Source organism: Gopherus flavomarginatus, chromosome 24, assembly GCF_025201925.1.
Source record: "Gopherus flavomarginatus isolate rGopFla2 chromosome 24, rGopFla2.mat.asm, whole genome shotgun sequence".
NCBI classification, from domain to species: domain Eukaryota; kingdom Metazoa; phylum Chordata; order Testudines; family Testudinidae; genus Gopherus; species Gopherus flavomarginatus.
The window spans coordinates 3,403,664-3,429,397 of NC_066640.1; the positions used below are offsets into that span (position 1 = coordinate 3,403,664).

General features: G+C 61.7%; 2 protein-coding genes across 4 annotated transcripts in view; one reads left to right on the forward strand and one right to left on the reverse strand.

The window, feature by feature from the left end:
• The first annotated feature begins 1,358 nt into the window (after window positions 1-1,358).
• Window positions 1,359-15,412, forward strand: APBA3 (amyloid beta precursor protein binding family A member 3). 3 transcript variants are annotated; one of them, XM_050933714.1, is made up of 12 exons: window positions 1,359-1,551; window positions 2,145-2,252; window positions 3,325-4,602; window positions 5,503-5,542; window positions 6,782-6,927; window positions 8,187-8,273; window positions 9,391-9,549; window positions 10,205-10,384; window positions 10,759-10,971; window positions 11,959-12,078; window positions 12,773-12,913; window positions 14,125-15,412. In XM_050933714.1, the coding sequence occupies exons 2-12, from the start codon at window positions 2,238-2,240 to the stop codon at window positions 14,194-14,196; spliced, it is 2,451 nt and encodes an 816-aa protein (XP_050789671.1). In that variant the 5' UTR covers window positions 1,359-1,551; window positions 2,145-2,237; the 3' UTR covers window positions 14,197-15,412. The 3 variants fall into 3 exon arrangements, with proteins under 3 accessions (XP_050789671.1, XP_050789670.1, XP_050789672.1); XM_050933713.1 differs by lacking the exon at window positions 2,145-2,252 and adding an exon at window positions 2,312-2,459; XM_050933715.1 differs by lacking the exon at window positions 2,145-2,252.
• Window positions 15,413-16,478: 1,066 nt separating this feature from the next.
• Window positions 16,479-25,734, reverse strand: part of TJP3 (tight junction protein 3) — a 50,190-nt gene continuing 40,934 nt past the window's right edge. Inside the window, exons 12-20 of the mRNA XM_050933710.1 lie at window positions 24,076-24,184; window positions 22,748-22,967; window positions 21,487-21,683; window positions 20,547-20,642; window positions 19,948-20,018; window positions 19,204-19,515; window positions 18,510-18,767; window positions 18,077-18,129; window positions 16,479-16,989 (exon numbers count right to left, since the gene is read on the reverse strand). Coding sequence (XP_050789667.1) covers window positions 16,887-16,989; window positions 18,077-18,129; window positions 18,510-18,767; window positions 19,204-19,515; window positions 19,948-20,018; window positions 20,547-20,642; window positions 21,487-21,683; window positions 22,748-22,967; window positions 24,076-24,184 — 1,419 coding nt within the window. The 3' untranslated portion in view covers window positions 16,479-16,886. The remainder of the gene's footprint in view (window positions 16,990-18,076; window positions 18,130-18,509; window positions 18,768-19,203; window positions 19,516-19,947; window positions 20,019-20,546; window positions 20,643-21,486; window positions 21,684-22,747; window positions 22,968-24,075; window positions 24,185-25,734) is intronic.

Below are 25,734 nucleotides of genomic sequence, written 5' to 3' on the forward strand. Positions count from 1 at the left end.
CCAGAATGATGTTCACTTTTTTTTTACACTGTTGATTCTCATTTAGCTTGTGGTCCACTCAGACCTCCATATCCCTTTCCACAGTACTCCTTCCTAGGCAGTCATTTAGGGTGACCAGACAGCAAGTGTGAAAAATCAGGACAGGGGGTGGGGGGTAATAGGAGCCTATATAAGAAAAAGACCCCAAAATTGGGACTGTCGCTATAAAATTGGGACATCTGGTCACCCTACAGTCATTGCCCATAGACTAAATCAAGATAGAAAACATGTTTTATTTTCTGATTGAGAAGCAGAGCTATGTACAATAACTTCCTTTGATTTCCATCAGGAGCAACTGAAATCTCTAAAGGTGGCACTGACTCTAGGGTGACCAGATAACATGAAAAAAAAATCAGGACACATGGGGGGCAGGTCTGGAGCAACACCAAAACAAAAAAAAAAAAAAAAAAAAAAAAAATGCCCCAAGCCAGAATATCGGGACAAATGGCGTTCCGACCATACATCCGTTGGGATGCGGGACAAATGACTGATGAATATCAGGACAGTCCCGATTTTATGGGGACGTCTGGCCACCCTAACTGACTGTAACACTGAAAATAAAACGGATCAGCTTTGTGGGAGAGACTTAAGGAGCTCAGCACTCTTTGGGTCTCTTCTCTCAGCCAACGCTAGGCAGAAACTGCTCTCTCCTGGCTCTCATCCCATCAGCTGGGATGAAGGGCTTCGAGTGCTCCCCGGTCCAGGGGCTGTTAGTGCTGCTGCTGGCTGGCAGGTGGTCGCTAATGGGTGCCAGGCTCTCAGCTGCCCAGCCCAAGGGAGCACTGGGAACCTCTTTGGACCAGCTCTGCACAGGGGTGGGGGTGGACAGGCCCATGCAGACAGCACAGCTCCCCAGGGCACGGAGCCGGCAGCCCACCCAGTCGGGAAATGTCCATTTCCCACCACCCAGTGCCGGGGGTCCAGCCTACAGCGCTTCTCGGCCCCCAGCTCAGGGCTGTGGGTTCCTCTGCAAGGCATGAAACAGCAGTTCGCTTTCCTGGTTGCATCCTGCTGCGGTAGGAACCCGGGGGGCGATGCCCCCCCCAACCCTGCCTTAGCCATATGGGCACAGGGAGGCCCTGGCTCTCAGCGTTGCAGGGCTGGGGTCTAAGGGCGAATATCTCCCCTGGCTGAGTTCCCTGGTTCCCCCGCTGCGGAGGCACGTGAGCCCGACCCCGCACCCTGCAGCACCGCGCCTGGGAACTGCGCCTCAAACTACATCCCCCAGCAGCGCCCCACGTGCTCTGAGCGCCACTGCGCAGCCCAAAACTACATCCCCCAGCAGCCTCCGGGGCCTGCGCATGCTCAGTGCAGGGGCAGAGCTACAGGAAAATGGATGGGGGGACGGAGAGGCTCAGGAGTAAGTGAAATTTAACTCAGCAGCCACATCAAGGGCAGCTGCCTGCAAGAGGAGAGCGCCTCGGCCTGCAGAGATTCCAGCACACAAAGGGTTAACTAACCCCAGTTTCCTGCATTGCTGCTTCTGTAGCAGTTGGTGAAACTTTCTTGGAAGTAAGTTTTCTGTGCAAGGCAGATGTGTGCAGAGAGGCAGGGAGGTTTGTGACTAAAACACCTCTTGCTCCTGGGTCGTTTCCTATCCTGAAAGGTGCCAGGACCTGGGGGGTTCCCTTCCTGGCCTTCCGCTCTGTCTGATGCAGAGAGGAAAGAGGGGTTCAAAGCAAGTGTTTTAGAAATAAGTTTAATGCCTAAGTTGGGGCTGGGGAGTGAAGGGATCTGGTCTGTTTATTAAGTGGTGACTCCTGTGAGATGTGGGTCGCTAGTCATCGTGCTCCAGGCATCTTCAAAAAGTGGGCAGTGTTGCTTGGAACACTTACTAGCCCAGGCACAAGAGTTAGTTGCCCACCTTTTATCACCTTTGTGACTCTGATCCTGCAATCGGCCCCCCTTGTCCCAGTGGAGCTGCACTGAAGTCAGTGCCCTGGCAGCCCCTGGGGGTGGAAGTCTGGAAGGGTCTGATTGCAAAATCAGGGCCTAGCTAATTGGTTTTACTCACCAGTCTAATGAAACCACCTTGTTTTGGGGCAGTATAATTTTGTAAGGCTAAATTGAGGTTATGGGGCCAGATTCTGCTCTCAGTGATGCAGGTGTAAATCAGGAGTCGCTCCATGGACTTCAGTGGATTCGCTCTTGATGTACACCGGTGAACACAGAACGAGGACTCCCTGTTTGCATGTCAGATGTTAACGTGCAATGTAAGCAATGTGAAGGGGCATGTGGGGTGCCAGGGGGCTGTGACATTTCTACTTCCCAGATCAGACAGTGAGGAAGCAGCGGAGGGGAGGGTTTCAGCATTCTCAGCACAGCTGCTGGCAGAGACACAGGAAGCAGCCACTGATCTGTGCATGGTGACCTCCAGCCTTGTCCTGCTGGGATCTGAGGGTGCTTCCCAGCATCTCAGTGTACGTCTGTGGATCCTGCCCTCCAGGGCAAAGCAGCTGATTCTAGATAATGCGGCCCAGCAGGGGTGGACACAATAGCTCCTCAGAAGTAGTTTTTTATGAGTCTCCTGCACTAACCCTGGGGCTAGATTTCCTGCAGTGGTACCAGGAGAAGGGCTTGAGCCCCATTGCAGGCAAGGAAGCACCCACCCTCTTCAGGTTAGACAGTGGAAACGTTTGGAGAGGGACTAAAGCTAGAATTGTTAATGTGGTCCCAGGGAACCAAACTGGGAGTCAGGACTCCTGGGGTCTGTTCCTGGCTCTGCCATTGACTCACTGTCCCTTCGGGCACAGTTCTCACAAATGGCTACTGGCTTTGGGTGCCCAACTTGAGAAACCTGGAACGGGGCCAATTTTCAGAAGTGCCAAGTGCCCACAACTGGGAGCGGGAACCGAGGGGCTCAGCACCTCTGAAATAATCAGCTTGGGCTCCCAGTGTCAGTGTCCATCAGCAGTGCATCAGAGAGACTGATGTGGGTTTTCAGACTTGCCCAGTGTAGTCTGTGCGCTGGCCAGTACCTTACTCCCATTGATTTCAATTCCTCTCTGCAGTGGAGGACCTGGGCCTGAGGTCCGTGCCATGCGAGACTCCACACGGCTGCTCCTTACGTGTTTCAATGGCAGAAACAGCGTAGCAGCTGCCTTTGGTAATTCAGCCCTGCCCAACCTCTGCTGCTTATTTCCATCCAGAAGATCCGGGCCTGGATCCTCCGGAGGCCTGACTCAGGGCAGCTCTGCTGAGGATCTGGTCTATGACGCTGTCTCTGCTCTTCCTTTCAATGCTGCCCATTTCTAACCTCGAATACCTCTCTCCTTCTGTTCTTAGTGTAGAGGGAGTTTCTTCTTCCCCACCTGGGCAGAAGCGACTGTGATGGACAACAGCATGGACTTCCAAACCGAGGCGCGCCCGGAGCCTGGCTTTGGCAGCCACAGCCTTCCCGAGGAGCTCCTGGAGCCTCCAGCCATGGACCTGGAGGAAAGGGCCTCGCCAAGACTGGCCATGCCAACAGCCTGTGAACAAAGCCTGCACGGCCTGCAGCAGCCTGGATCCCCCTTCAGTGCCCTGCACTCCAGCCTTAACCCCTCTGCTGCTGAGGCTGAACTGTCTCTCAGTGCAGCCATCGCAGAGCCGACTGTCCCCAAAAGCACTCTGGGGGACCTGCAGAACCCCAGCTCCCCAGCTGCTCTGGACCTAGCCCTCCAAGCAGCCAGGGAAGCATGTGACGAAGCTTGCAGGGCCCTGGGAGTGGGGATGGAAGGCTGTGAGGACGCTGCAGTACCTGGGAGCGATGCTGACTGGAAAGGGAACCCAGAGGGAGCCCACCGGGGTGTGAGTTGTCCCAGAGTCCTGGCTAGCACGGAGCAGAGTGACCTGGTTTGCATGGACCTGGATGAGGAGCCTGAGGCCCACCTGAGAGGGGAGGAGTGGGCTGAGAGCTTGGAGGAGGACGACCAGTCGGAGATCCAGGGCCTCCTCGCCCAGCTCCAGACCCTTAGCCCCAGCTTCCACGACGACTCGCCTGGCTCGGAGGACGACCCACTGCTGGCATCGGACTGTGGCGCAGGCCCTTTTAGGGGAGACGCGGCGCTTCCCCACAAACGGGCCTTTGGCTGCTGCCGGGGCCTGCCGGGCGAGTGCCCTCCCTGCCTTCTGCACGTCGCCATGGGGAGAGGCCTGGCAATGCCATCCTGCCACGCTCAGCCCTCTGCCTGCTCCCAGAGGAGCCGGGAAAGCCATGGCCTGCTCTTTGCAGAGGCTGACCGGGAGGACTTGCTAAGCCTCCTGCACCACGAGGGGGGGCTCCCAGCGGAAGCCAGTGAGGAGACCCCCCTCGCCAGGTTAGATGTCCTGGCTGGGAGCGATGGGGAGGTCCTGCAGAGCCAGGAGAGCCCGGCGGCCCAGCAGGCGGAGGAGGCCGCTTCGCAGCCAGGCACCTCGCAGGCAGAAGGCTCCGGCCGGTGGTATCGGAGAGGGGGAGCCCATGAGAGAGACTCTGCCTGTGTGTCCCCGGGCAGTCAGGACAGCTCCCCAGAGCCCGTATGGGTGGCCATGTCCCCTCCCCCCAGCCAGGGCCTGGAGCAGCCCACCCCCAGGAGCACGGCTGTGAGTGCTTTGCATGGTGGCTGGGTGTCCACTAGCCCTGGGCACCCTGGGGTGGGGTTGGGCTCTGGGCCAGCTTGCCATGGGGGGTCCTGAGTTACCTCTGGATGCCAGGCCTGGAGCTGAGGCTCTGACAGATCCCATGACAACGGCTACACGGGGTGGTTGGGGGTCAGCCCTTGACACAAGAGTTGCTGTCGGCTGCCCCCAGGCTGGCGGGGGAGAGCAGGATGTGGAGAGTGGCTGCCCCTGGCTTCCTGCCATGTGTGGGGTATGGGGGAGGCGTTCCAGGGGGCAGCTGGCAGGTCGAGGGGCTGCTGGCACCCGCTGTTACCCTGCAGCCAAGTGAGGGGCCCAGCATCATGTGGTGGCTGTGGAAGCCCAGAGCCCTGGTAGGGACAGGTCTGGACCCTCTCAGGGCCCGGGGACGAAGTCTGCTCTCCACTGGATGCGCCAGACAGTTCGGCACGAGAGAGTGGTTCTGGGGGCTGCATGATGGGCTGGCAGCGGGTACCAACGGGAATCCCTGCCCCCCTCCAGCCCTATCCCCTGCCCTGGCTCCCCAGCAGCTTGACACTCCACCCCACCCCTGCTGGGGCTCACATGGCTATGGCCCATCCCCAGGCCGCTGAGCTGACCCAGGGGCCTCCACCCCGGCAGGAGCTGCCCACTTTCCTCAGCATCCCTGGCCTGCCCCTTTCTCTGCCCCCTCTCGCAGCTCCCTCGCGCAGCCTGCCCAGAGCACTGAGCCCTCTGGCGTTGTCCTGCTGCTGCTCTCGGTTCCCCTTTGGCAGCTGCCAGGGGGTTAGTTCATTCTTGTGCCCATGGAGGTGGCCGGCAGGTATCCCGGCTTCTGCATCCTCCTGGCTGCTGACACTCGCTGATCTCGTGGTTGCTTTGTAGGTTAAAGAATCCCAGGCAGCCTATCCGGCCTTCAAAGAGGGTGAGTGACTCGTCCACTTGTAACAGGGATAGGACCCAGGCGTCCTGCCTCCCCATCACCTGCTCTGACCACCAGCTCGTGGGCCTGGGTGTGGGTGGCAGCCTCTCCTGGGTGCTGTGTGGTTAGTGCATGGGCCAGCCCAGCCCGGCAGGGGAGGGGATTTATGAAGGGGGGGCGTGGGAGACGTGTCTTTCGCTGCTCTGGCTCATGGGAGGAAGGCTTTCTGGCTGCCAAGTCCTGGGCGAGGGGCCACCATGAGGACCCTGGTTCGAATCCTGATTTAGTCACAAGTGACCTGTTGTGGCCTGTGTGAAACGAGTTTGGAGGGTCTCAGTCTGGTCCCCATGCTGCGTAAACCTTCTCACAGGTGTCTGTGGTGGGTGCCCCAGGGCAGCGTGGCAGGGAGGTCGAGGAGGCTGCACTCCCTTTTTGCACAAGGAAGGGGTTGCTCCAGCTAGGGGGTGTGGGGCGGAGGGGAGGAAAGGGGGGGGCACTTGCCACGCCATTGTCAGTGCCCTCAGCCTCTGGGGCTGCCAACGTGGCGCCTCCCAACAGCACATGCGGGACAAGGAGTTGCTATGGGGGCTTGGCATTCCCAGCCCTAAGGAGGAAGCAGCAGTTGATGCAGGATACCCAGCTGGGGACACATCCATCTCCCCTGCAGCTACCCCCAAGAGATCTGTGCCCCTCAGAATGGGGCAGTGCCTGCAGGGAGCTCAAAGGTGGGGTGTAATGGAGAGCTGCCTTGGAAGGGGTGTGGAAACCAGGATTGGAAAGCCAGTTCTGGTGGTGCCTGCTGCTGCTCAGGCCCAGCCACCCGCCAGGCCTGGCCAGGCGCTGTGCCTGGCTGGATGCACGTCCCTGTGTGACGGGAGGGAGCTTCTCCCTGCTCCGCAGAGGGGCACGCATTGGGCTTTTTCCCACGGGGGATTCAGGGCTGTGAAGTGGGGGGCTCTGTGCCTGGGCTGATCTCACTCACGCTGAGGGGCATTGCAGGAATGCTGGGGCTCCAGGGGGGGCTCTGGCTTTAAACGGGAATCATGCCCTGCTGAGGCGTGGGGTAACCTGACCCCCAGGATAAAGGCCTGTTAAGAGAGGCTGTGCCCACTCCTCCCCCATAACCCGCAGTCAGCAGCAGTGGGGCCTGACTCCAGTGCAGTGTCTCAGGCCATGGGCATTGCAGGGAAGGGAGGAGTGGGGGGGCCATGCCTTTGCTAACACCTTCCCCTGGCTTCTCAGTGGCAGGCCCCTGTGAGCCGGAGGATCTCCTGGACGGAGTGATCTTCGGAGCAAAGTATCTGGGCTCCACACAGCTGGTCTCGGAGAGGAACCCCCCCACCAGCGTCCGCATGGCGCAGGCCCAGGAGGCCGTGGACAGGATAAAGGTGGGTGAGGGCACCAGGTGAGCCGGGTGGTCACTAGTCGGTGTGAGCCGGTCCCGTCGAGATGAGCCCCTGGCACTAGTTGATTTTCACCTGCCAGGAGCCAAAGCCCAGCTGTCTGGGACTGCCCAGCCAATGTGCCCCCATGAGTGCAGCCGAGGAGGTGCCCCCTCCTGCCCAGAGCATAGAGTGCATCCTCCTCTGCCCTCGCCCTGCGCCTGTCGCAGGCAGCTCCTGGGCTTGCTGGGCCGACCTGGCATGGCAGCAGGTCGAGGGAAATGTGGGCCCCGAGGGCAGGATCCTTGTCCGGTCCCTCGGCTGCTCTGGACCAGGTGCCGCGGGACAAAGCTGAGCTTGTCACGAGTGAATGGCTGCATTTGCATCTGGTTCTCACCCACCCCTGCCGTTGCAGCCAGCAGTTGGGCTTTGACCAGGGGGTGAAAAAGTAAGACGCCTCCCATTCCCGGGGCCCCACTCCAGAAGTGGGTGCTGCTGACTTCCCCGAGGTGTGTAGCTCTGTTTATTCTTGGACCTGTAGGCTGCAGGGAGCAGGTGTGAAGAGCAGCGAAAGCAGGTCACTCCTGGGTCTGGCTGCAGCTGGAAGCCGAGTTCTCACTCACTAGGCTGGGTGCAAGAGAGTGGGAGGAGGGTTCATTTGAACAGGGTTCCAGCAGTGGGATGCACAGAGACAAGAGGGAGGAAGCCATGGTCAAAGCACAGGCCAGGGAGTCAGGAGACCTGAGTTCCAGTCCCACCCTTCCACTGGGTGACACTAGGCCAGTCATGGTTTCTCTGTGCCTCAGTTTCTCCACCTGTAAAAAGAGACTGATCTATTCCTCCTGCGTGGGCTGTCTGTAAAGTGCTTACTGTGGGTTGCTCTGGACGGAAGTTGCTCAGAGATGAGGTAGAGGAAGGCAGGGCAAACCCAATCCGTTGTGTTAGCTGCTGCTAGCCAGCTCTGGCATTCCAATGGGCTGTGAACTAGTAACCATCGCCCATCCCAGCACCCCAGACTGCATGTTCATGGGGACCCATTGCTCCTTGAGGGGAAACAGAGGCACAGAGAGGGGCAGCAACTCACCCCTGGTCACAGAGAAGGTCGGGGCAGAGCCGAGAATAGAACCCAGGAGTCCTGGCTCCAGGTCCCTCTGTTTGTCAGAGGGTGGAGATGGATGGCAGGAGACAGATCACTTACGTTGACCCTCTGCCCTGGGGCTACCGGTGACCACACACATGGGTGCTTTGTCCTTACCATGCTGCAGGCACCGGACGGGGAGTCCCAGCCCATGACCGAGGTGGATCTGTTTGTCTCCACCCAAAGGATCAAGGTCCTGACGGCTGACTCGCAGGTGTGTCGGAAATGGGATGTCGTTACGGGGGGTGGGTCACCTGCGCTAGGAGAACCAGGCTTGTTCCTGTTAGAATTCTCCCTCCCTTGGGATGTCGCCTTCTCTGCACCCCACCCTCTCCATCTTGGATCAGGGTACTTGGCCTGTGCAGGAAACAGGCTTTAGGCTGCTTGTGAATCCCTGTCGATTGCACATGGTGCAGGTGTCCTGGGGTTGTGACCCCACACGGATAAAGAGGCCTTTCCTTCTGGAGGATCCACTGGCGTCAGTGGGGATCACACAGCTGCTGCCAAAATGCAGCCACTTCTGGGGTGGACCCAGCAGCATTTAAAAGTTTACATGTAAAGGGAAAACCAATTGGTTTTGTGTGTCCCTTAGGCCAGAGGCACCAACTTTCTAATGTGCCAGGGGGTGCCTGACCCCCAGCTCTGCTCCAGGCCCCGCCCCCACGCCACCCCTTCTCCCAAGCCCCCCATCTTCCCAAGTGCCTCCTGCACATGGTGGAACAGCTGATCGCGGGAGGTGCTGGGAGGGAGGGTGAGGCGCTGGGTGTGGGGAGCACCCACGGGGTCGGTGCCTATGCCTTACGCCTCCTCTGGGTTCAGAGCTGCGCTGGGACACAGCTGAGCCCTGCGTGCAGGCTCCTAAATTAATCTAAACCTGGTTTCTATTGATGTCAGTATACGCCAGGTGTCAATCTCAGCCCGTGTCCAGGCAGAGTTCTGCAGCAGTTGCACTGGATGGATAGAGAAAGCTGAGGCGGATTCGTGTTCCCCTTCAGAACCATCAGGCCTGTGCAGTCAGGTCTCCGCTGGCTTTGCTGGAGGTCTCCTTGCAGGACCCACAGGAGTGGCTCAGGAGTCCTTGGTTGAAGGCGTGACCAGCCTGTAACTCAAGGGTCTTCTCCCAGCCGTGTGGCCGGCGTTTGAGTGAAATAGTCACCAGGGCCCCAGCATTTTAAACAGGCCGCTCAGAACCCTTCCCTCCTCTCGGTTAACAGGCTCCCCTGGCTTGGAGCCTGTGCTCCCATAGTCCCGCTGGCTCTCCAGCTGTCCACCGAGGCCACCAGGGCCAGCGGGGTAGATGACCCCTGAATTTCTCATGCCCCTCCCCCCAGGAGGCCATGATGGACCATCCGCTCCAGACCATCTCCTACATCGCGGACATCGGCAGCATCATTGTGCTGATGGCGCGCAGGAAGCTGCCGCGGAGGGCGGACGCCTCAGGGGAGAAGAGGCTCTACAAGATGATCTGCCACGTCTTCCATTCTGCTGACGTGAGTCTGAGCCCGGCGGCCGGGGTAGGGGGCGGAGCACCGCACGGGGGCTTTACACAGACTTTGAGCCTGGAGCTCCAGATCCCAGCCCTACCCGAAGCCCAGTAGGCGTCACGAGCTGGGGGTTCTCAGCTTGGCCTCCAGGTGGTGCTGTTCCTTGGGGTGGTTCAGTTACACCTCTCCCTGCCGCTGTGCTGGGCCTTGAGCCTGGGGGCCTGGGAGCTCGCTCACCCCCATCTCCAGTCGCCCCGAGTCCAGCTTGGAGATAGTAAAGACTGCTGGAGGGGAGGGGATCCTCTACTGTAGGGAACGCCAGGGCTGGGGGGAAGGGTCTGGGGAGGGGAGAGGCCTGGGGGTGTCAGTGCTGTAGAAGGGGCCCCACCTGGGTGGGGGAGAGGAAAAGTGTGGGGGTATCTCTCCATAGAGGGGGTTGGAAGTGTCTGTGTCCTCCCCCCCTGCAATACATCCCAGGTTCCCTGCAGCTGCTGTTGCAGGGTTTGACTGTGCCCCTGACAGGCTGGCAAGATGGCAGATGGGTTGGCTTTGACCCCCTGGCACTGCCCAGGCTCCTGGGCGCTGGGTGCATTGGAAGGTGTAGCCCTGTACCCACAGGTGCCCTCCTGCCACGGTAACCTCAGGGCACTTCCTCCTGCAGGCTCAGCTGATTGCCCAGGCCATCGGGCAGGCCTTCAGCGTGGCTTACCAGCAGTTGCTGCAGGCCAGCGGCATCGACCCGAGCCAGCTGTCCCCCAGCCAGGACAGCCACGCCCTGGAGAGCCAGGAGCTGCACAACGGGGACCTGGCCCACTTCTCCAAGCAGGAGAACTGCAAGGAGGTAAGAGCTGCCCGCAGGGGCTGGGGGTGGGACGGGATCCCTGGCACCCAGTGCTCCAGCTTGGCTCCCTGCAGCGCCTCCTGCTGGTGTCTGCAGCAGTTGAGAGCCTCCTGTGTTGCGACCTGCCAGTGCGGTGCTGGGGGAGCTGAGCCTGGAGTAGCCGGGGGCTCCTGCGTGGCCAGTGACCCGCTCCCTACAGCCTCTCCAGGGTCCCCCTCCCGCCCAGTGCCAGCCCAGTACTGCACCCTCCGGGACCCAGGTCTGGAGTAGCCATGTCACCCAGTCCTGTTGGTGCCTGTGCTGCAGCCTGAGCTCCCGGCCACGCAGTGCCTGCTCCGCAGCTCAGTGGGCCCCATGCTCTGCCCGGCCCACAGGTCTGCATCCACAAGCAGAAGGGGGAGATCCTGGGCGTCGCTGTGGTGGAGTCGGGCTGGGGCTCCATCCTGCCCACTGTGGTCGTCGCAAACCTCATGCATGGGGGCCCCGCGGAGAAGTGCGGGGAGCTGAGCATCGGGGACCGGCTCATGTCCGTCAACGGGACGAGCCTGGTGGGGCTGCCCCTCAGCACCTGCCAGAGCATCATCCGGGTGAGGAGCGGGAGGGGAGATGGGGGGAGGGAGGACAGTGGGCTGGGTTACGGGGGAGGGGACAGTGGGGCAGGAGTGGCTGTGGAGGGAGTGATGGGGATTGGGGGACGGTGGAAAGGGGGCGAGGGGAGGTGGGAGGAGACGGGCAGGGTGGCTGAGGAAGGAGTGATGGCGATTGGGGGAATGGTGGGACATGATGGTGAGGGGGTTCTGGAGGTCCGGGGGCCAGGGAAGGTGGGAATGGGGAGGGAGTGTAGGGGGGCCGGGGGGACCTGTGCCCAGTTCCTGGGCCCCTCAGTCCGTGATAGCCGCCCCCTTTCCAGCAGAAGCGCTCAGGCCTTGGCACCCAGTGTTGAGGGACATGTGAGCCGGGGCTGGTGCCGCAGCCAGGCAGGGGTGGAGCTGGGGCTGGAGCCTGCACGGCTGGGACGCGGGCTGGGCCCAGGAGCCCCAGTGGGTGCAGTGAGACCTTCCAGACTTAAGCCTGCAAGAGTCTGCCAGCAGGGAACCCAGGAGTCCTGGCTCCCTGTGTCCTGCTCAGATCTCTCTGCAGGAGGGACTCAAGCCAGGCCCTGGCCCTGGGAGGAGCAGCTCCAGGCTCAGGTGTTGGGCGGCCTCCTGAGATGCTTCCTCCGGGAGGTGTCCGAGCGGAACATGGGCAAGCCCAGCACTGCACCAGAGGGCAGCATGGCCTAGAGGGTCGAACAGGGCAAGCTGGACTTGGATTCCTGGGTTGTTTTCCCTTACCTGCGCTGTAACCTTGGGCAAGACTGTGCCTCAGTTTCCCCCCTGTAAAGGGGGGGAGGGGTAATTAGACCCCTGCCCATGTAAGGCATGCTGAGCACAGTGGCCATGTTAGGATCTGTCCTCCCTCCCGAGGGCGTCATGGGCCCAGTGGGCGTAAACCTGTCCCGTGTCCCCCCCGCGCATCCGGGCTGATCCTGATAGCCTCTGTGGTGCTAATGAGCCTCCCCTCATGCCTGGCAGGACCTGAAATCGCAGAGCGAGGTGACGCTGAGCATTGTGCACTGCCCGCCCGTCACCACAGCGATCGTCCGCCGACCCGACTCCAAGTACCCACTGGGCTTCTGCGTGGAGGATGGCATTGTGAGTGGCGGGAGTCCTGAGTGGGGGCAGGGGGAGGGCCAGGGGCCCTCTGGCCAGCACAGATGCTGCACTTGGGGTGAGAATTCGGGTCCCTGTGCGCCGGGGTCGCTGGCCAGCACTGCTCGAGCTAGAGGAGAACCTCCAGCTGCCTGAGGAGCGGGAGGCGCGTGGCCCCAGTGGACGTCAAGTCCCGGGAGAGTGAGAGGATCTCTGGTCCCAGCCCCATGGGCAGCAATGGGGCTGGTCCCGTATGGGGCATCGTCAGCACCGACTGTAGGGAGTGGGGGTGAGCAGTGAGGCCTGGGTGTGTTACCCCAGCGCCTGCAGACTGTCTCCTTTCACCTTCCCCCAACAGCACCAGCTGCCAGGACCCCAGTGACCACAGCTTGTCCTGGGTCCCAGCTCCCTGGTACTCCCCTGCTCAGCACCATGATTCTGGGGACGCAGTCCTGCCAGGAGCTGAGCCCAGTTGCCAGGGTGCAGAAGGGTGCAGGAACGTGGTGCTGAGTGAGCAGTAGGGGGTGCTGTGGCTGGGGTGATGGCTGGGGAGCGCTGTGTGCAGGGAGGGACAGGCCCAAGGGTGGGTTTCATGGGCTCCAGGCAGGCGAGATTTGCTCTGCTTGTGAAGGCTGCGGAGGATGGCATGCTGGGGGCGGGGGCTGGCCTGCTCTCACCGGCGCCCCATGCCATTCAGATCTGCAGCCTGATGCGAGGGGGGATAGCGGAGAGAGGTGGCATCCGCGTGGGCCATCGCATCATCGAGATCAATGGGCAGAGCGTGGTGGCCACGCCGCACGAGAAGATCATCCAGATCCTCACGCAGGCCGTCAGCGAGGTGAGCCGGGCCGAGGCCAGGGAGCGCAGCAGGGCCCTCTGTCCCACTGGGGGGGGCTGGCATGGGACAGACCCCTCCCTGATCCCCCTGCCCTGGCTGAGGGGAGAGAGGGGCAGGTACGGGGCAGACTCCTGCCCTGAGCCTCCTGCCTCAGCTCGGGGGACTGGTGTGGGAGAGACACCTGCCCTGTTTGGGGGAGGAGGGCTGACTCCCACCCTGAGACCTCTGCCCTATGTTTAGTGGGGTCTGACATGGGCCAACTCCCCCCAGCCCCCCCAATTTCCTGGGTGCTCATCTCAGCTCCCAGTCCTGCTTTGCAAGCTGCACTCTCTGCTGGGGAGGGGATCCCTCATCACACTGCTGAACCGCTCACCTCTTCTGCCTGCTGCACTGCAGGGGCTGGACGCTGGGAGCGAAGCCTTGTCTCCCACAGCACCCTGCTCCCCCTGCCCCTTCTGTGCCTCCTCTGCCTGCACCTGGAGCCTCAAGCAGGGGCCGATCTTCGATGCCCTGGGCTGCAAACTCTTCCTTAGGGAGGGACCAGCTGCCCTCTTCTCCCCTATGATGCAGGGCAGCGCAGCCCCCTCTGGAACTGCAGGTGCTGCAGGAAATGGTGACTCGGATTCGCCGTCCCTCCACACCGGCACTGAACTAACGCCCCAGGTGGTGCACAGCCGGGTCTCGGAGGAGCTCGCTCACTCTCCAAAGTGACAGGCTACCATGGGGGCTTTGGAGGCTGCAATAGGGGTGACTATTTATCCTAGCCCGCCCCTGAGCCCTGGGGTAGTTGCCAGGGTTAATGCAGGTTAGCGTGGGAATCCCAGCCAGCTGTCCTGAGCTCCCTTGCAGGCCTGAGCAGGTTCAGGGTTCTGCTAAGAACCGTTCGTCTTTTCTGTCAGGCCTTCCAGTTCGCCCTTAGCCTGGGCAAGAAACTCCACATCCTGCCCTAACCTGCAATATTTAACCCTGTTAAAACCAGTGGCTCAGCTCTGCCCCAGAGGCAGCTGCATTTCAGCAGAGGGGGGAGAAGTAACTCTCGCAGCCAGTACCTGGACGTATAAAATGCCTTAATATCTCTAGACCATGCTTTATTGTGAAACGTTTTCCCTGGGTCCTTCTCCCAGGGTGGCTGGGGCAGATGAGTGAGGTCTGCAGGGCTGAGCCCAAGTGGGAATGGAGTTCTCCCAGGTGATCATTCCCTATCCCTCTAGGTCCATATCAAGACTATGCCGGCCTCCACCTACCGGTTACTGACAGGCCAGGAGCAGCCCATCTTCCTCTGAAGGGCGGAGTTTGCATTTACCAGTCGGTGGATCTGCATATGCTCCAGCTGACTGGCTTTGAGGCCCTGACCTGGGGCAGCAGCTGCGTCTCCAGTTCCCCTGGGGCCTGCTGGGGACCAGATCCTGCCGCTTTTCTTGTTTCATGCAGGGACCCACAAGGCAACCCCCCTTTGGCCTTTTCTGGACGTGCTGTGCCTGGCCTCACCACACGAGGGGGCTTAGAGCCAGGGACCCAAACTCCTTGGCTCCTCTCCTGGGCCTCAGCTCACTCACCTGTTCCCCTGCCGGAGTCGCTGGGTGGCACCGCACAGTGTGGATCAGGGGCCTCATTGATGGGGTGGCCCCTGGAGACCACTAGTGCATCAAAGGGAGCCCTGTGCCCCTCCTCGCTGCCTGCCGGTGGGTGATCCCACCTTGTGTCTGCTGAATCCCGGCTGAGTCTGCCACACTGAGCGAGGGCGGCTGGCCTGGCCACGGCTGCTCCCTCTCTCGTCCTGCCATCAGCCGGAGAGGGCCCATCAAACCGCCCGCGAGTCCAAGTGTAACACCAGCTCCGGCTGAGGGGAGGGTGCTGCCCAGATGGACAAGGCCCCTCTTGGACCTGCTGGGATGTGGGGAAACTCCCTCTGCTTCCCAGTTCTGCCTTGTTAATGCTGTTTGTAACGCCCCCTCCTGCAGCGCCTGGGCCTATGGCTGGACCTGCAGCCCCTGGCATGAGAGCCAGGTTTGTGCTTGCAAACTGGCCTCTGGACAGTGCCTGCCAGCTGGTCGCAGGGCTGGGGAGGGGGTCAGCTGCACCCTCGTTCTGCAGAAAGTAGAGACCTGGCTTGGGCCTAGCGCTGGGCGTGGGGGAACATCGGGCTGGAGCAGGCAGCAGAGGCCTGGCCAGCCACGGTGCGTTGGGTGGGGGAGCACAGGAGAAAGGGGCTCTCTGCAATCCTGCCTGGCTGCTGGAGCCTCTGCCCTGGGCCGTTCCTGTGGGCAGGGCTGGTGTGTTGGGCTAGCCCTGCAGAAGGCTGCTTGTACGAAGTTAATTGCAGTGGTGGTCCCAGCATGAGACACAAAGTGGGGGAGGTTGAACCCAGAGAAGTTAGTCCAGCAACTGGTCTTCTCACCCCCTCTTGTGTTTCCTGGACTAAGTCAGAGCCCCTGGCGCTCCCTCGGCTGTTAACCGGTGCTGCTGGCTAATGTAAGAATAAAGGCTGTTTGTGATGTGTCTAGGACTGACTGGGTAAGTGAAATGCCAGGCAACCGACCTCCTGCATGGGAAGGACTTCACTGCAGGCAGCTGGGGTGCTGGGACCTGCTCTTGGGAGCGCCGGCTGAGTCCCTCACTTGAGCAGCTGCTCAGGGTGTCCCTATCAGCCCTAGCTCCAGACTCAGACGGAGGGAGCCCTGGGACCTCCCAGAGGCAGGGGACATCTGGCCCCAGAGGCCGTCAGCAGCGCCGTGCCGGCTGCCTGCAGCGGGTTTGCTCAGCCTAGTGAGCTGTATTACTTAGGAGGCCATTCTGTATCCAGGCCCATCCCCACACACTCCACAGGTAGGACCCCAGTCTCGCTGCCTGCCTGCCTGGCACGCTGCCATGAAACCCATGGGCGCAGCGGTGTGCGGTTCCCCAGGAGACCAGCGCTTGCTGCGGATGCCAATGGAAGGGAAGTGAGGGGGCTGCTGGCTCGAGGGCTCACTCTGGGCTTCCCAGCAGGAAGGACCTGGGGCCAAGCATGAGCTGGGAGCCAGGGCTGTGGCTGGACCCTGCTGCTTCCTCCATGGGTAAGCTAGGAGCGTTGTGGGGGGCGTCTGGCTCTGTGACAGACGCTGTGTTTAGTGGGCACTGCTCCCTGGCATGCACCATCTCAGGCTGGGCTTCTAGGACCAGCTGTCTGGCCTGTATGTGCACGAACAGGGTGGAGATGGCCCCCCCCTTTCCCAGCTGGGAAGGCTGATGAGGAAAGCTGGTTGCCACACTCAGTGCGTGGAGCTGGAGGGGGCAGTTAGCCCAGCTGAGATGTGCCAGCTGCCCGGGCCTCAGCTCCATGCGGTTCCTGTGCAGCCAGGCAGGAGCACAGGGATGCTGCTGCCTCCTCTGCAGAGCACACGCACCCGGGCAGCAGCAGCAGCGCATGCTTCCTCACGGCTGTCCTGCGTTTCATTCCCCAGCCCCCTGCACTGGGGCTCGGAACAGAGACAAGTCCACCACCTCTTCCCTGCCCCCTCCGGCACAATACAGAGACAGCAGGGGCTAGAGAAAAGGATTCCTTTATTACAAAGAAAGACAGGGCTATTTACAGCACCGCCCAGGGCGTCCTGCCCGATGAATCATGCTGGGCAGAGCTGCACGTGCCCCAGACACTGGCACGTTGGCCTCACTGCAGGCAGCTATGACAGGCCTGAGCCCTGGGCTCTGGCTACAGGGACTTGGAGGAGAGTTAGAGTCTAGGACGTGTGCGGAGGGTGTGAGCTCAGAACAGCTCACGCCAGCTGCTTGCTGCAGGGAGCAGTGTTTAGGAAGATGAAAACCGAACAGCCCTGCTCTGGAGAGGGGTGTGTGCTGGAGGGAGGCGACCCCGCGTGAGAAGGGATGGGGGGGCCCTTGCCACCCAGGGCAGAAGGGGACGATGCAGCATGGCAGGCACTTCCCAGAAGGCAGCTCGGCGGTGTAGAACGAGGAATCCTGGAAGCCGTTGTGGCTACAGGTCCGTGGCTGGGCCCCAGTCGTAGCCTTCATCCTCATCAGAGTCGTAGGCTCGGGCCTGGGTGAACTTCTTTTTCAGAGCGCTGTGCTCGTACTCCCTGCAGGGCAGCAAGAGGCCATGTTAGGTCCTGGCTGGGGAGGGGGGAGGGATACCAGCTGCAGAACCCCCTGCCCAGGCTACTCAGGCCCAGTGAGGATTTCTCCCAGCACCCTGTTCACGCTGCGCCTGCCTCAGCCTGCTCTCCCGGGGCCCTGTGGGCCAATCTGCAGAGCCAGGCACCACTGTCCCAGGGTGTGCCATCCCCTCAGACGCAGGGCAGGAGGAGCCAGCCCCCCAGCCAGCCTCCCCCCAACTCCCAGGGCAGGGGGGCACTTTGCTTCAGCTGAACCTGACTGCAGCTCAGACCCAGGGTCAGCCTGGCACCAAGGGGGGTGGGAGTGGGTGAAACCGGAGGGGCAGCCTGCGCAGCCAGTCTCTGGGCTGAAGTGCTCACGGTGGCCCACAGGCCATGGCTGGTTTGGGTTCAAAGGGGCTAAGGCAGGCTCCCTGCCTGCTGTGTCTCCAGGCAGCGCCTGGAAGCAGTGGCATGTCCCCCCTCCAGCTCCTATGCATAGGGGCAACTAGGGGGTTCTGCACGCTGCCCCTGCCCCAAGCCCCGGAGCTGCAGCTCCCATTGGCAGGGAATCGTGGCCAATGGGAGCTGCGGAGGTGGTGCTTGCGGATAGGTTAGTGCACAGAACCACCTGGCTACACCTCCACATAGGAGCCGGAGGGTGGACATGCCATTGCTTCCAGCAGCTGCTTGAGGTAAGTGCCACCCAGAGCCTGCACCCCTGACCCCCTCCTGTGCCCCAACTCCCTGCCCTGATCTCCCTCTTGCCCTCTGAACCCCTCAGTCCCAGAGCCTGCACCCCCCAGCCCTCAACCCATATCGCCTTCTACCCTCCAAACCCCTCCGTCCCAGCCGAGAGCACCCTCTTGCACAAAAAATCCCTCATCCCTGGCCCCACACCAGAGCCTGCACCCCCAGCTGGAGCTGCCCCTCTCCCCCCCCCCCCCAACTTGTAGAAAGTTGGCAACCCTAGTTCTGGCAGGAAGGATACTCCGAGCAGGTGATTCACCCTCCACCCCTCTCCCTGCCCATGTCACGCCCACTGGGGCGGGAGAGACCAGGCTGCTGGTACCTGATGCTGCTGTAATCCTGTCTCCACTGGCCCTGAGGCTGCTGGTCTCCATCCTATTGGAATCAGAAGGAAGTCGTTAGAGGCTGCAGAGCCAAGTGCTCCAGAGGGAGGCACTGCAGCCCCAGGCACTGCCCTGGAAGGGGCTCCACGGGCAGAGGGGCAGCACCAGCCCTCAAGCCTACCGGCCCGGCTGGCCTGCCCCAGGGAGAGCACCCTCATCCTCCCTGGAACGGGCACCTCGCGGCCAGAGCTGGGCCAGGCACCCCTGCCCACCTGCCCTGGTGCAGCTGAGGCTGCTCACAACAGGACTCCTCGGTGCCCATTCTGATGGGGGCTAGCGATGCCCTCTGCGACCCGGGCAAAGACCTCCCACCTCCTTCCCCGGAAGCCACCAGCCAGATCTGACCCCTGCACTGCCCGGCACGCTGCTCACCCGCGGGGGAGCGTAGGCCAGAGAGACCACCACGCGCTCATCTGGGTTCTGGGGCTCGCCTGGGTCCACCGGCTCCGAGGACCGGGCCAGGGCTGGCTGGGCATAGTCGTCCTCCTGCTCGTTGTCCGTGTAGGCCCCCCCCTCGCCATCTGTGTCCTCATAGTCGCTGTTGGCGCGGCTGTCGCAGGTGAGGTCCCCCATGCTGGCAGCACGCTGCTGGTTGAGCAGGTCCAGGCCCTCCTCTGGGGAGGTGTCCACCTGCAGGGAGAGGAGACGGGGGTCACCTGGCAACAGGCGCAACGGGGCCCATGGTGATTCGAGGTGCTGCCCGAGGTGGGCGTCTGCACTGGCCCATCAGCATTGGGTATTGGTCTCCCCCTGGCCCTGAATCTCAGCTGCCTTGCAGAGGAGCAGAGTGCTATGGGAGCCCCTCCAGGTAGCTCTGGAGCATTGCCCCACCCCAATTCCCCAGTGCCCAGACGGCTGCCCTGGGCAGTTGGGGTCAGAGCTGTGTCTGACACAGCACAGGGAATTAGCCAGGCCTGGCAGGCAGACTCCAATCCCAGCTGCCTTGCAGCTCTGTGGCAGCGGGCATGGGTCCACGCCCAGGGGATGCCCCGATTCAGTCAGGGCAGGCAGAAGGGGCTACAGGAGGGACCTGAGACAGGAGGAGCGAGAAGGCCTCTGCGGGTACCTGCTCCTCTGCTGTCCAGATAGGCCTGGCCTGCTGGGTGCGGATGATCTCCTGGAGGCTCTGGTACCAGGCGCTGGTGCTTCCGCTGAGGCTGATGGTGGCCGTGAAGAGGTAGCTGTAGTTCTTCTTCAGCTTGAGGGCCTGAGCGTACAGGCGGCGGGAGCTCTTCCTGGAGTCGGGGGCGAGCCACTGGCGCATGGCCTTGATGCCCTGCCGGCTGTCGGGCTCGCAGAACACCACCACCGGGTAGTACTGCACGTAGTTGAGCCGCTCCACAGCTGATGGTGTGATGTCCAGCAGCGCGTGCTTGTCCTGCGGAGCAGGAGAGGGGCTGGGTGGGACGCCGGGGGCGGCTCCTGGGGGTGGGAAGGGAAATCTACAGCGAGATTCCCCTGCCCTGGAACACCAGCTGGGAGAGGCTGGGCCATCCACTGCCACGAGCACTGGAATACAGCTCTCTGGGCCCCCCGCCCCCTTAGCAGGGGGATCCCCACTGCCTGGCCTCACCCCCCCACTTCCTGAGCAGTGGGCAGACCCGGCAGGCCCCACTGGCGCAGAAGCGGCACTGGCAGTGCCCGACACAGGATTCCTAGCCCTGCACTCAGCTCAGGCAAGACACCCAACCTCTCACCCCATGGATGCCCCAGGAGGCAGCCAGCGTGGGCAGTCTCGGAGGCCCTGGCTGGAAGAGGCTCGGGGTGGACGGAGCATCCCTTGGTATCCCTGGCCCTTCAGGGGCCTCACCTTCTCAACAATCTGCCGCACCGAGTCCAGTTTGATGACCTTGGCCGACCCCCCATCGCGGGCCACGCTCTCTGGGGAACAAGCACAACACAGCACGGGAGATGGTGAGTCTCTCTCTAAGCCGGACCCGCTGATTGTGGAAAATGGCATGATGGGCCCCAGGGCATTGCACGGGGTGTGCACGGACGGGGGGTGCGGAGAGGGGTCACAGGACATTGCAGGGGGTGTGCACGGACCGGGGAGGGGCTGGAGAGAGAGGATGTGTACGGACAGGGGGAGGGGGGGAAGCTGGAGAGGGGCCAGAGGGCATTGCAGGGGGTGTGCACAGACTAGGGTGGAGAGGGGGCGTGCATGTGTGTGTGTGTGTGTGTGCGCGCGCGCCCAGGATAAGGAAGCAACTGGGATCAGGGTCACATCCCTGAGAGGGCCCCTGGACTGCGGGAGGCTCTCAGCATTAGCCACGGCTGGGTGCCCGGGGGAACACTTCAGCAGGGCATGTGGGTCCCACCCGCTCCATAAGCTGCCTGCACACAGGAGCCCTGCAATCCCCACGGAATATCCCAGGACAGGGCTCGTCGGACGCTCCCAGCTGTGCTTACGGGCGATTTCAAACTCGTCAGGCAGCTCCGCATTCAGCTTCTCCATGGCGATGTCAGAGATGGGCCCCAGGATCACGACTGGCCTCCTGAAGCTGGCTGCAGGGAGAGGAGAGGGGATCAGCAAGCCGGGCACCATGTGGAACACGAGATCTGACCCCATTCCCGCCACTGAAACGCTGCAAGCCTCGGGCAGCCGCCCGCCCTGTGCCACCATGACCTGCAGGGACGGGCCCCATGCCTCCCAGGCTGGGTGTAGATGGGCCCAGGGGATGGCTGCGAGCAGCAGGACCAGACACGCCAGAGGCCTCAGGCTGTCGGAGTGTCCAGCTTCTTAGCATTAGCCACGGCTGCAGCATCCTAGCCAGCCTGCAGGGTCAGGGCCACAGCCCAGCGTGCTCCCCGCTGCCACCTGCACGGAGCTTGTGCGGCACTGCTGCTTCCACGTGACCCCTGCCCAGGGTCCCAGGTCTCACGGCCTGTGGGAGGGGCCTGGCTCCGGCGGGCTGCAGGGCCGACTGGAGCGCCCGAGGGGCGAGCGACCGGCCCTTGGTTAGCCGGGGGAGGAAGAATCGGCAGCCTCATCCCTAGGCCTGGAGTCAGGCAGTTCAGCTTGGCTTTTGAGGGAGCTTCCCAGCCTCATTTGTCTGGCTGCTCCCACGAAGATACCACCCCCCCATTGCAAAGGGCAGGGCACAGCGAGGAGCAGGCCCCCAGTGCACTCCAGGCAGGGGACCCCCCATCTCAGCACAGAGCAGGCGTGCAAAGCAGCTGCCCGTGCCCAGGGGACAGCCCAGCCCAGTGGGCCAACAGAGAGGGCAGGGCCCCACTCACATAGGCCAGCTGCAGCCAGCCTCCTGGGCCAGGGCACAGGCCAATCGCTCCCTCCCCCAGGCCTAAAGATCATTCAGCCTCCAGCACCGCTGCCCTGGGCCATGCCCACCTTCCCGCAGCACCACCCTCTCGTAGGGTGGGTAGTGGCCCTGCTTGGTGAGAGCCGACAGGTCCTCGCGGCTTTTCCGCAGGTTCTTCTTGGCCCCTCGCAGGCCCCGCAGCTTCCAGAACTCGGCCCGGGCCCCGGAGGAGCTGGTGACCGAGGTGGCCTTCAGGATGGACTCCAAGCTGGCAAACTGCTCAGCCCTGCACCAGAGGGGGAGGCAGCGTCAGCATCAAGAGCCCCAAAGCATCTCGAGGTGCCCCCGAACCAGCCGCCTCACTGTCCCTGCTCCGGCACAGCCAGTGTGCCCCACGGTCCAGTGCTGGTGAGCGTTTCCAGCATCGCGAACCAGGGCGCCTGGGATCCCCTCCAGGGGCTGATACTAACTCGCCTCCTTCCTTGGTGCCCCGCTTTGCCGGTGGGAGGGGCTGGCAAGCAGCAGACACTGCGAGTGCTCAGTATCGTTATCCCAGGAGCCGTGTGCGGGGGCAGAGAGAAGCTCTAAGCAGCAGAGCCCTGTGCAGCGAGACCCAGGGTACGTTTCCATGCAGGGCACATAGCCTGGGTCACTGGATTTCCGCCTCAGCACGACAGGAGCAATGGCCCAGCAGGCATGGCAGGAAGATGCTGTGCCACAGCCCCGTCAATCCTAGGGCATCAGGCTGCCCTGCAAACAACCCTCACTGCCTCCCAGGAAGAAACCATTGTCCCCATTTCACAGATGGGTAAACTGAGGCAGAGAGTTGGAATGTGACTTGGCCTCCAGACACATGGCCACTTTGTGGCAGAGCCAAGATTCTCAGGGCTACCACTGGACCATGCTCGCTCCAAGGAGGGCATGCAGGTACAGAGCTTCGTCTCTCTGCCCCAGAAGAGCACGGGCCTCCCTCTGCAGTAGGATGGGTCTGAGGCAGAGCAGCTCAGGACAGCATGGGGGGGCTGGTGGGTTCTTGATCCCATAGCAGCCACCTGCCCAGAACCTGTCTGCTGGACGCACCGCTCTGTCGCTGCCCAGGGCAGAAAGCTGGATTGACAACTGCCTGCCATGGGAGTGTCATGGGTCCTGAGTAAACACCCTCAGGGCTCCCTCAATGGGCTCTCAGCTGCAGGTGCCTGGGGGAGGGGAGGTTATTGCATCCACACTGGAGGACGTCCCCCCACAACTCCCTTAGTGTCTTGCTGCCCTTTGCTCAGCCCCAGCTCCCAGGGCTCAGCGCCCCGCTCTGAGACTCATGCCAGGGGCCCTGTCCCCCCTGGCCTACCCTACCTGCTCCTGTTGGGGATGATTCCCTTGTCCAGTTCCTGCAGGTCCCTGCCCAGGCGCACGGCCAGCCAGCTGCCCAGCTTGCCGTGGTACATGGTGTCCAGCACGTGGAAGACCTCGCCCCGTGTGAAGCTCAGCCCGGAGGGCGTGTCCTTCTCGAAGTCGAAGTGCATGCGGATGTGGAACGAGTCCCCCACATTGGACTGAAGCATCTTCCTGTAGACTGGGCAAGGCCAAGACATGGCCTGTCAGGGCAAGGCGGCCAGAGAGGATGGGGCTTTTGGGGACCAGCACGCAGGGAAGATGGAGGAGAGACGGGCTGGCTGCATTTGTGCATCACCTTTTCCTGCCCAGGTCTCCAAATCCCTGCAGAGAACAAGGGACCGTCTGCGGAGAGGGAACAGAGTCCCCCAGCACGGCTCATGAAAAACGGGAGCAATCCACAACACAACCAAGCTGGAAGGAATATGGACCCCTTGCAACCATGGAAACTCTGGGAGCAGGAGCTCAGCGTCCAGGGAGATGGGCAGAGCCCAGGCCAGGGCAGGGGGTGAGACAGATGCCCCCCCACCATGAAGGCAGGTCAGGGAGTAGGAGCGCGCAGGGCAGCAACCCCAACGCAGGTCACGTTGGAAACCAAAGCGAGTGGCTGGATGAAGCAGGAGGCAGCTTTGGTTGGGAGGTACAGGCTAGATGGGAGAGTGGGACCCCCTAGAGCGATCAGGCACCAAGCGACTGGACTAGAACCCAGGCCTGGATTCAACCCAAGCGATCTGCTATAGGGACATGCGGCTTCCCTTTGGATTTCCTGACCGGCGTAAGTGTAGCTACACCAGCCTGCCCCTCGGCCCAGATGGCTGGCCTGGCGTCACACAGGTGCCATTTAGCCTCACTGGTGCCAGCCCTGGAGGATGCTGGGGCAGCCTATCTGCACTGCAGGCTGGCACTGATGTAGCATCCCCGGCATGGTGGCTCGCGGTGTAGAGTTTGGAGCGGGTGCTGAGGGTTTCTCTGGGATGTGGTCGAGGGCTGGGTCAACTCTCCCACCCACCTGTGTTCAGTCCAACAGGGGATGTGCCTGGGCCTGTGCAGAGCAGCTGGGAGCATGGGCAGTCCAGGGGAGGCCCAGGCTGGTCTTGTCTCTTGCCTAACTTCCCAGGGGAAAGGGGAGGAAACACGTGTGGGCAGAGTAACGATAGGCTCTCAATGGGCAGACGCAGGTGCACATTGGCAGCTCACAGGCAAGGACCAGCCAGAGCCTGGAGTGGGACCTTAACACACGAGCCCCAGCAACCCTGCAGCTGCAGACTGGAGGCCAGCTGGTCACTTACTGTCCTGCTTGCCCTGGGTCAGCAGAACGACCTCCTCGCCTGGCGGCAGGGACAGCAGGTACTGCACGGCGTCCTCCCGGGTCAGGCTCTGGAAGCTGGTATCGTTCACCTGCCAGAGAGGAAAAGGGCTTAGCGACGGCGTCCATTCCTGGGCGGGAGCAGCACACGCCGGGGGAGAGCCTGCACGGGGCCGGGCTCAGGCATCGCAGGGCTACTAGCCAGAGCTGAGGCCCAGAGTCAGTATGCTCAGCTCTGTGACCTGGGTGCTTACGTTTCCCTGTCGGTCACACGGACCCCACGAGGGGGTTCAGAGGGATGTGGCTGGAGAGCCCTGCCTGGAAGGTGCTAGAGGGAGACGGTGGAGCCTATGTAGCTGTGTATACAGCCTACAGCTGATGGTGTTCTGAGTCCCCCACTAGGCCAACCCACAGAGGATGAGCCGTTACGGGGCCAAGGCTCTATCGCTCCAGTTGTAGGGGCTTGTGTCTTTAGCTCTGGGAGCTCCCCAGTTCAAGCCCTGGGCTGCCAGCTGAGATGGCAGCCGCTGCACATTAACCTGGGGACGCTTCAAGGAGAGTGGGGGGCCCGGATCCCTCGGGGAAGAGCACGGACATGCTCCGGGTATTGTAGACATGCAATGCAGGACCGCCAGAGGGGGTGACCGCTCCTGGGCAAGCCCCTGGAAGGGTATGGCTACACTTACAGCTGTACAGCGCTGGGAGTTACAGCTGTCTTCGTACAGCTGTGTAGGGAAAGCGCTGCAGTGTGGCCACACTGACAGCTACCAGCGCTACAGTGTGGCCACATTTGCAGCGCTGTTGGGAGTGGTGCATTGTGGGCAGCTATCCCAGCATTCAAGTGGCTGCAACGTGCTTTTCAAAACAGGTGGGTGGGGTGGAGTGTGACGGGGAGACAGAGAGAGTGGATTTTTGGAGCTGACACTGTTCTCAGCTCCCTGCCTTGCAAGTTCTAAGGAGTGGAAGATACACAGCACCAACCTTGAATCATTTTAAAAGTTTTGACCCCTTCCCCCACCCCTCTCTTATTCACTAAATGCAAATTATGCACTCCTAAATAGCCTTCAGACCACATAAGCAGCTGCTCAGCACGGACTCCCCCCTCCCCCTCCTCCGTGTTGCTTCTCTCCTCAAGCAAACAGCTGTGAACATTCCAAAGCAATTCCCCTGCCTCTGCTCGCTGGCTGGAGCAAAGAGCAGCTGTGTTTGTTTTTTAGATAAGCAGCTCGGGGGAGCTCGGAGTTCAGCCATTCTTCCGGTTTGTTGTGAACAGGCATTCTGGGATACCTCCTAATACCCTGGAGGCCAATACCAGCGCTTTTGCTGGCCACACCTGCGGAGCAGCGCTGCATCACCAGCGCTGCAATCGTTACACCCCAAGCAGACCAGGTGTACAGCCAGCGCTGCAGCCAGGGAGTTGCAGCGCTGGCTGTGCTTTGCAAGTGTGGACACAGAGTAAGTTGCAGCGCTGTAACCCCATCACCAGCGCTGCAACTCTCCAGTGTAGCCATACCCGAAGTGCTCACAGCCAGGAGACGTACGCTCCTGGCTGGGGCAGGGCTGGACTAGAGGTTGGGAGAAGCATGTCCAGTGTTGTCTCCCAGGATTAGCTGCGAGCAGGGTGGCTCTTGGCTCCATTTGT

Bases quoted from the DNA above. Each gene is read 5' to 3' on its own strand.
- APBA3 (XM_050933713.1), top strand. From the start codon at position 2,403: ATGGTGACCTCCAGCCTTGTCCTGCTGGGATCTGAGGGTGCTTCCCAG. The intron at 8,274-9,390 runs GTGTGTCGGAAA...CCCTCCCCCCAG, and splicing joins TCCTGACGGCTGACTCGCAG to GAGGCCATGATGGACCATCC. The intron at 10,972-11,958 runs GTGAGGAGCGGG...CATGCCTGGCAG, and splicing joins CCTGCCAGAGCATCATCCGG to GACCTGAAATCGCAGAGCGA.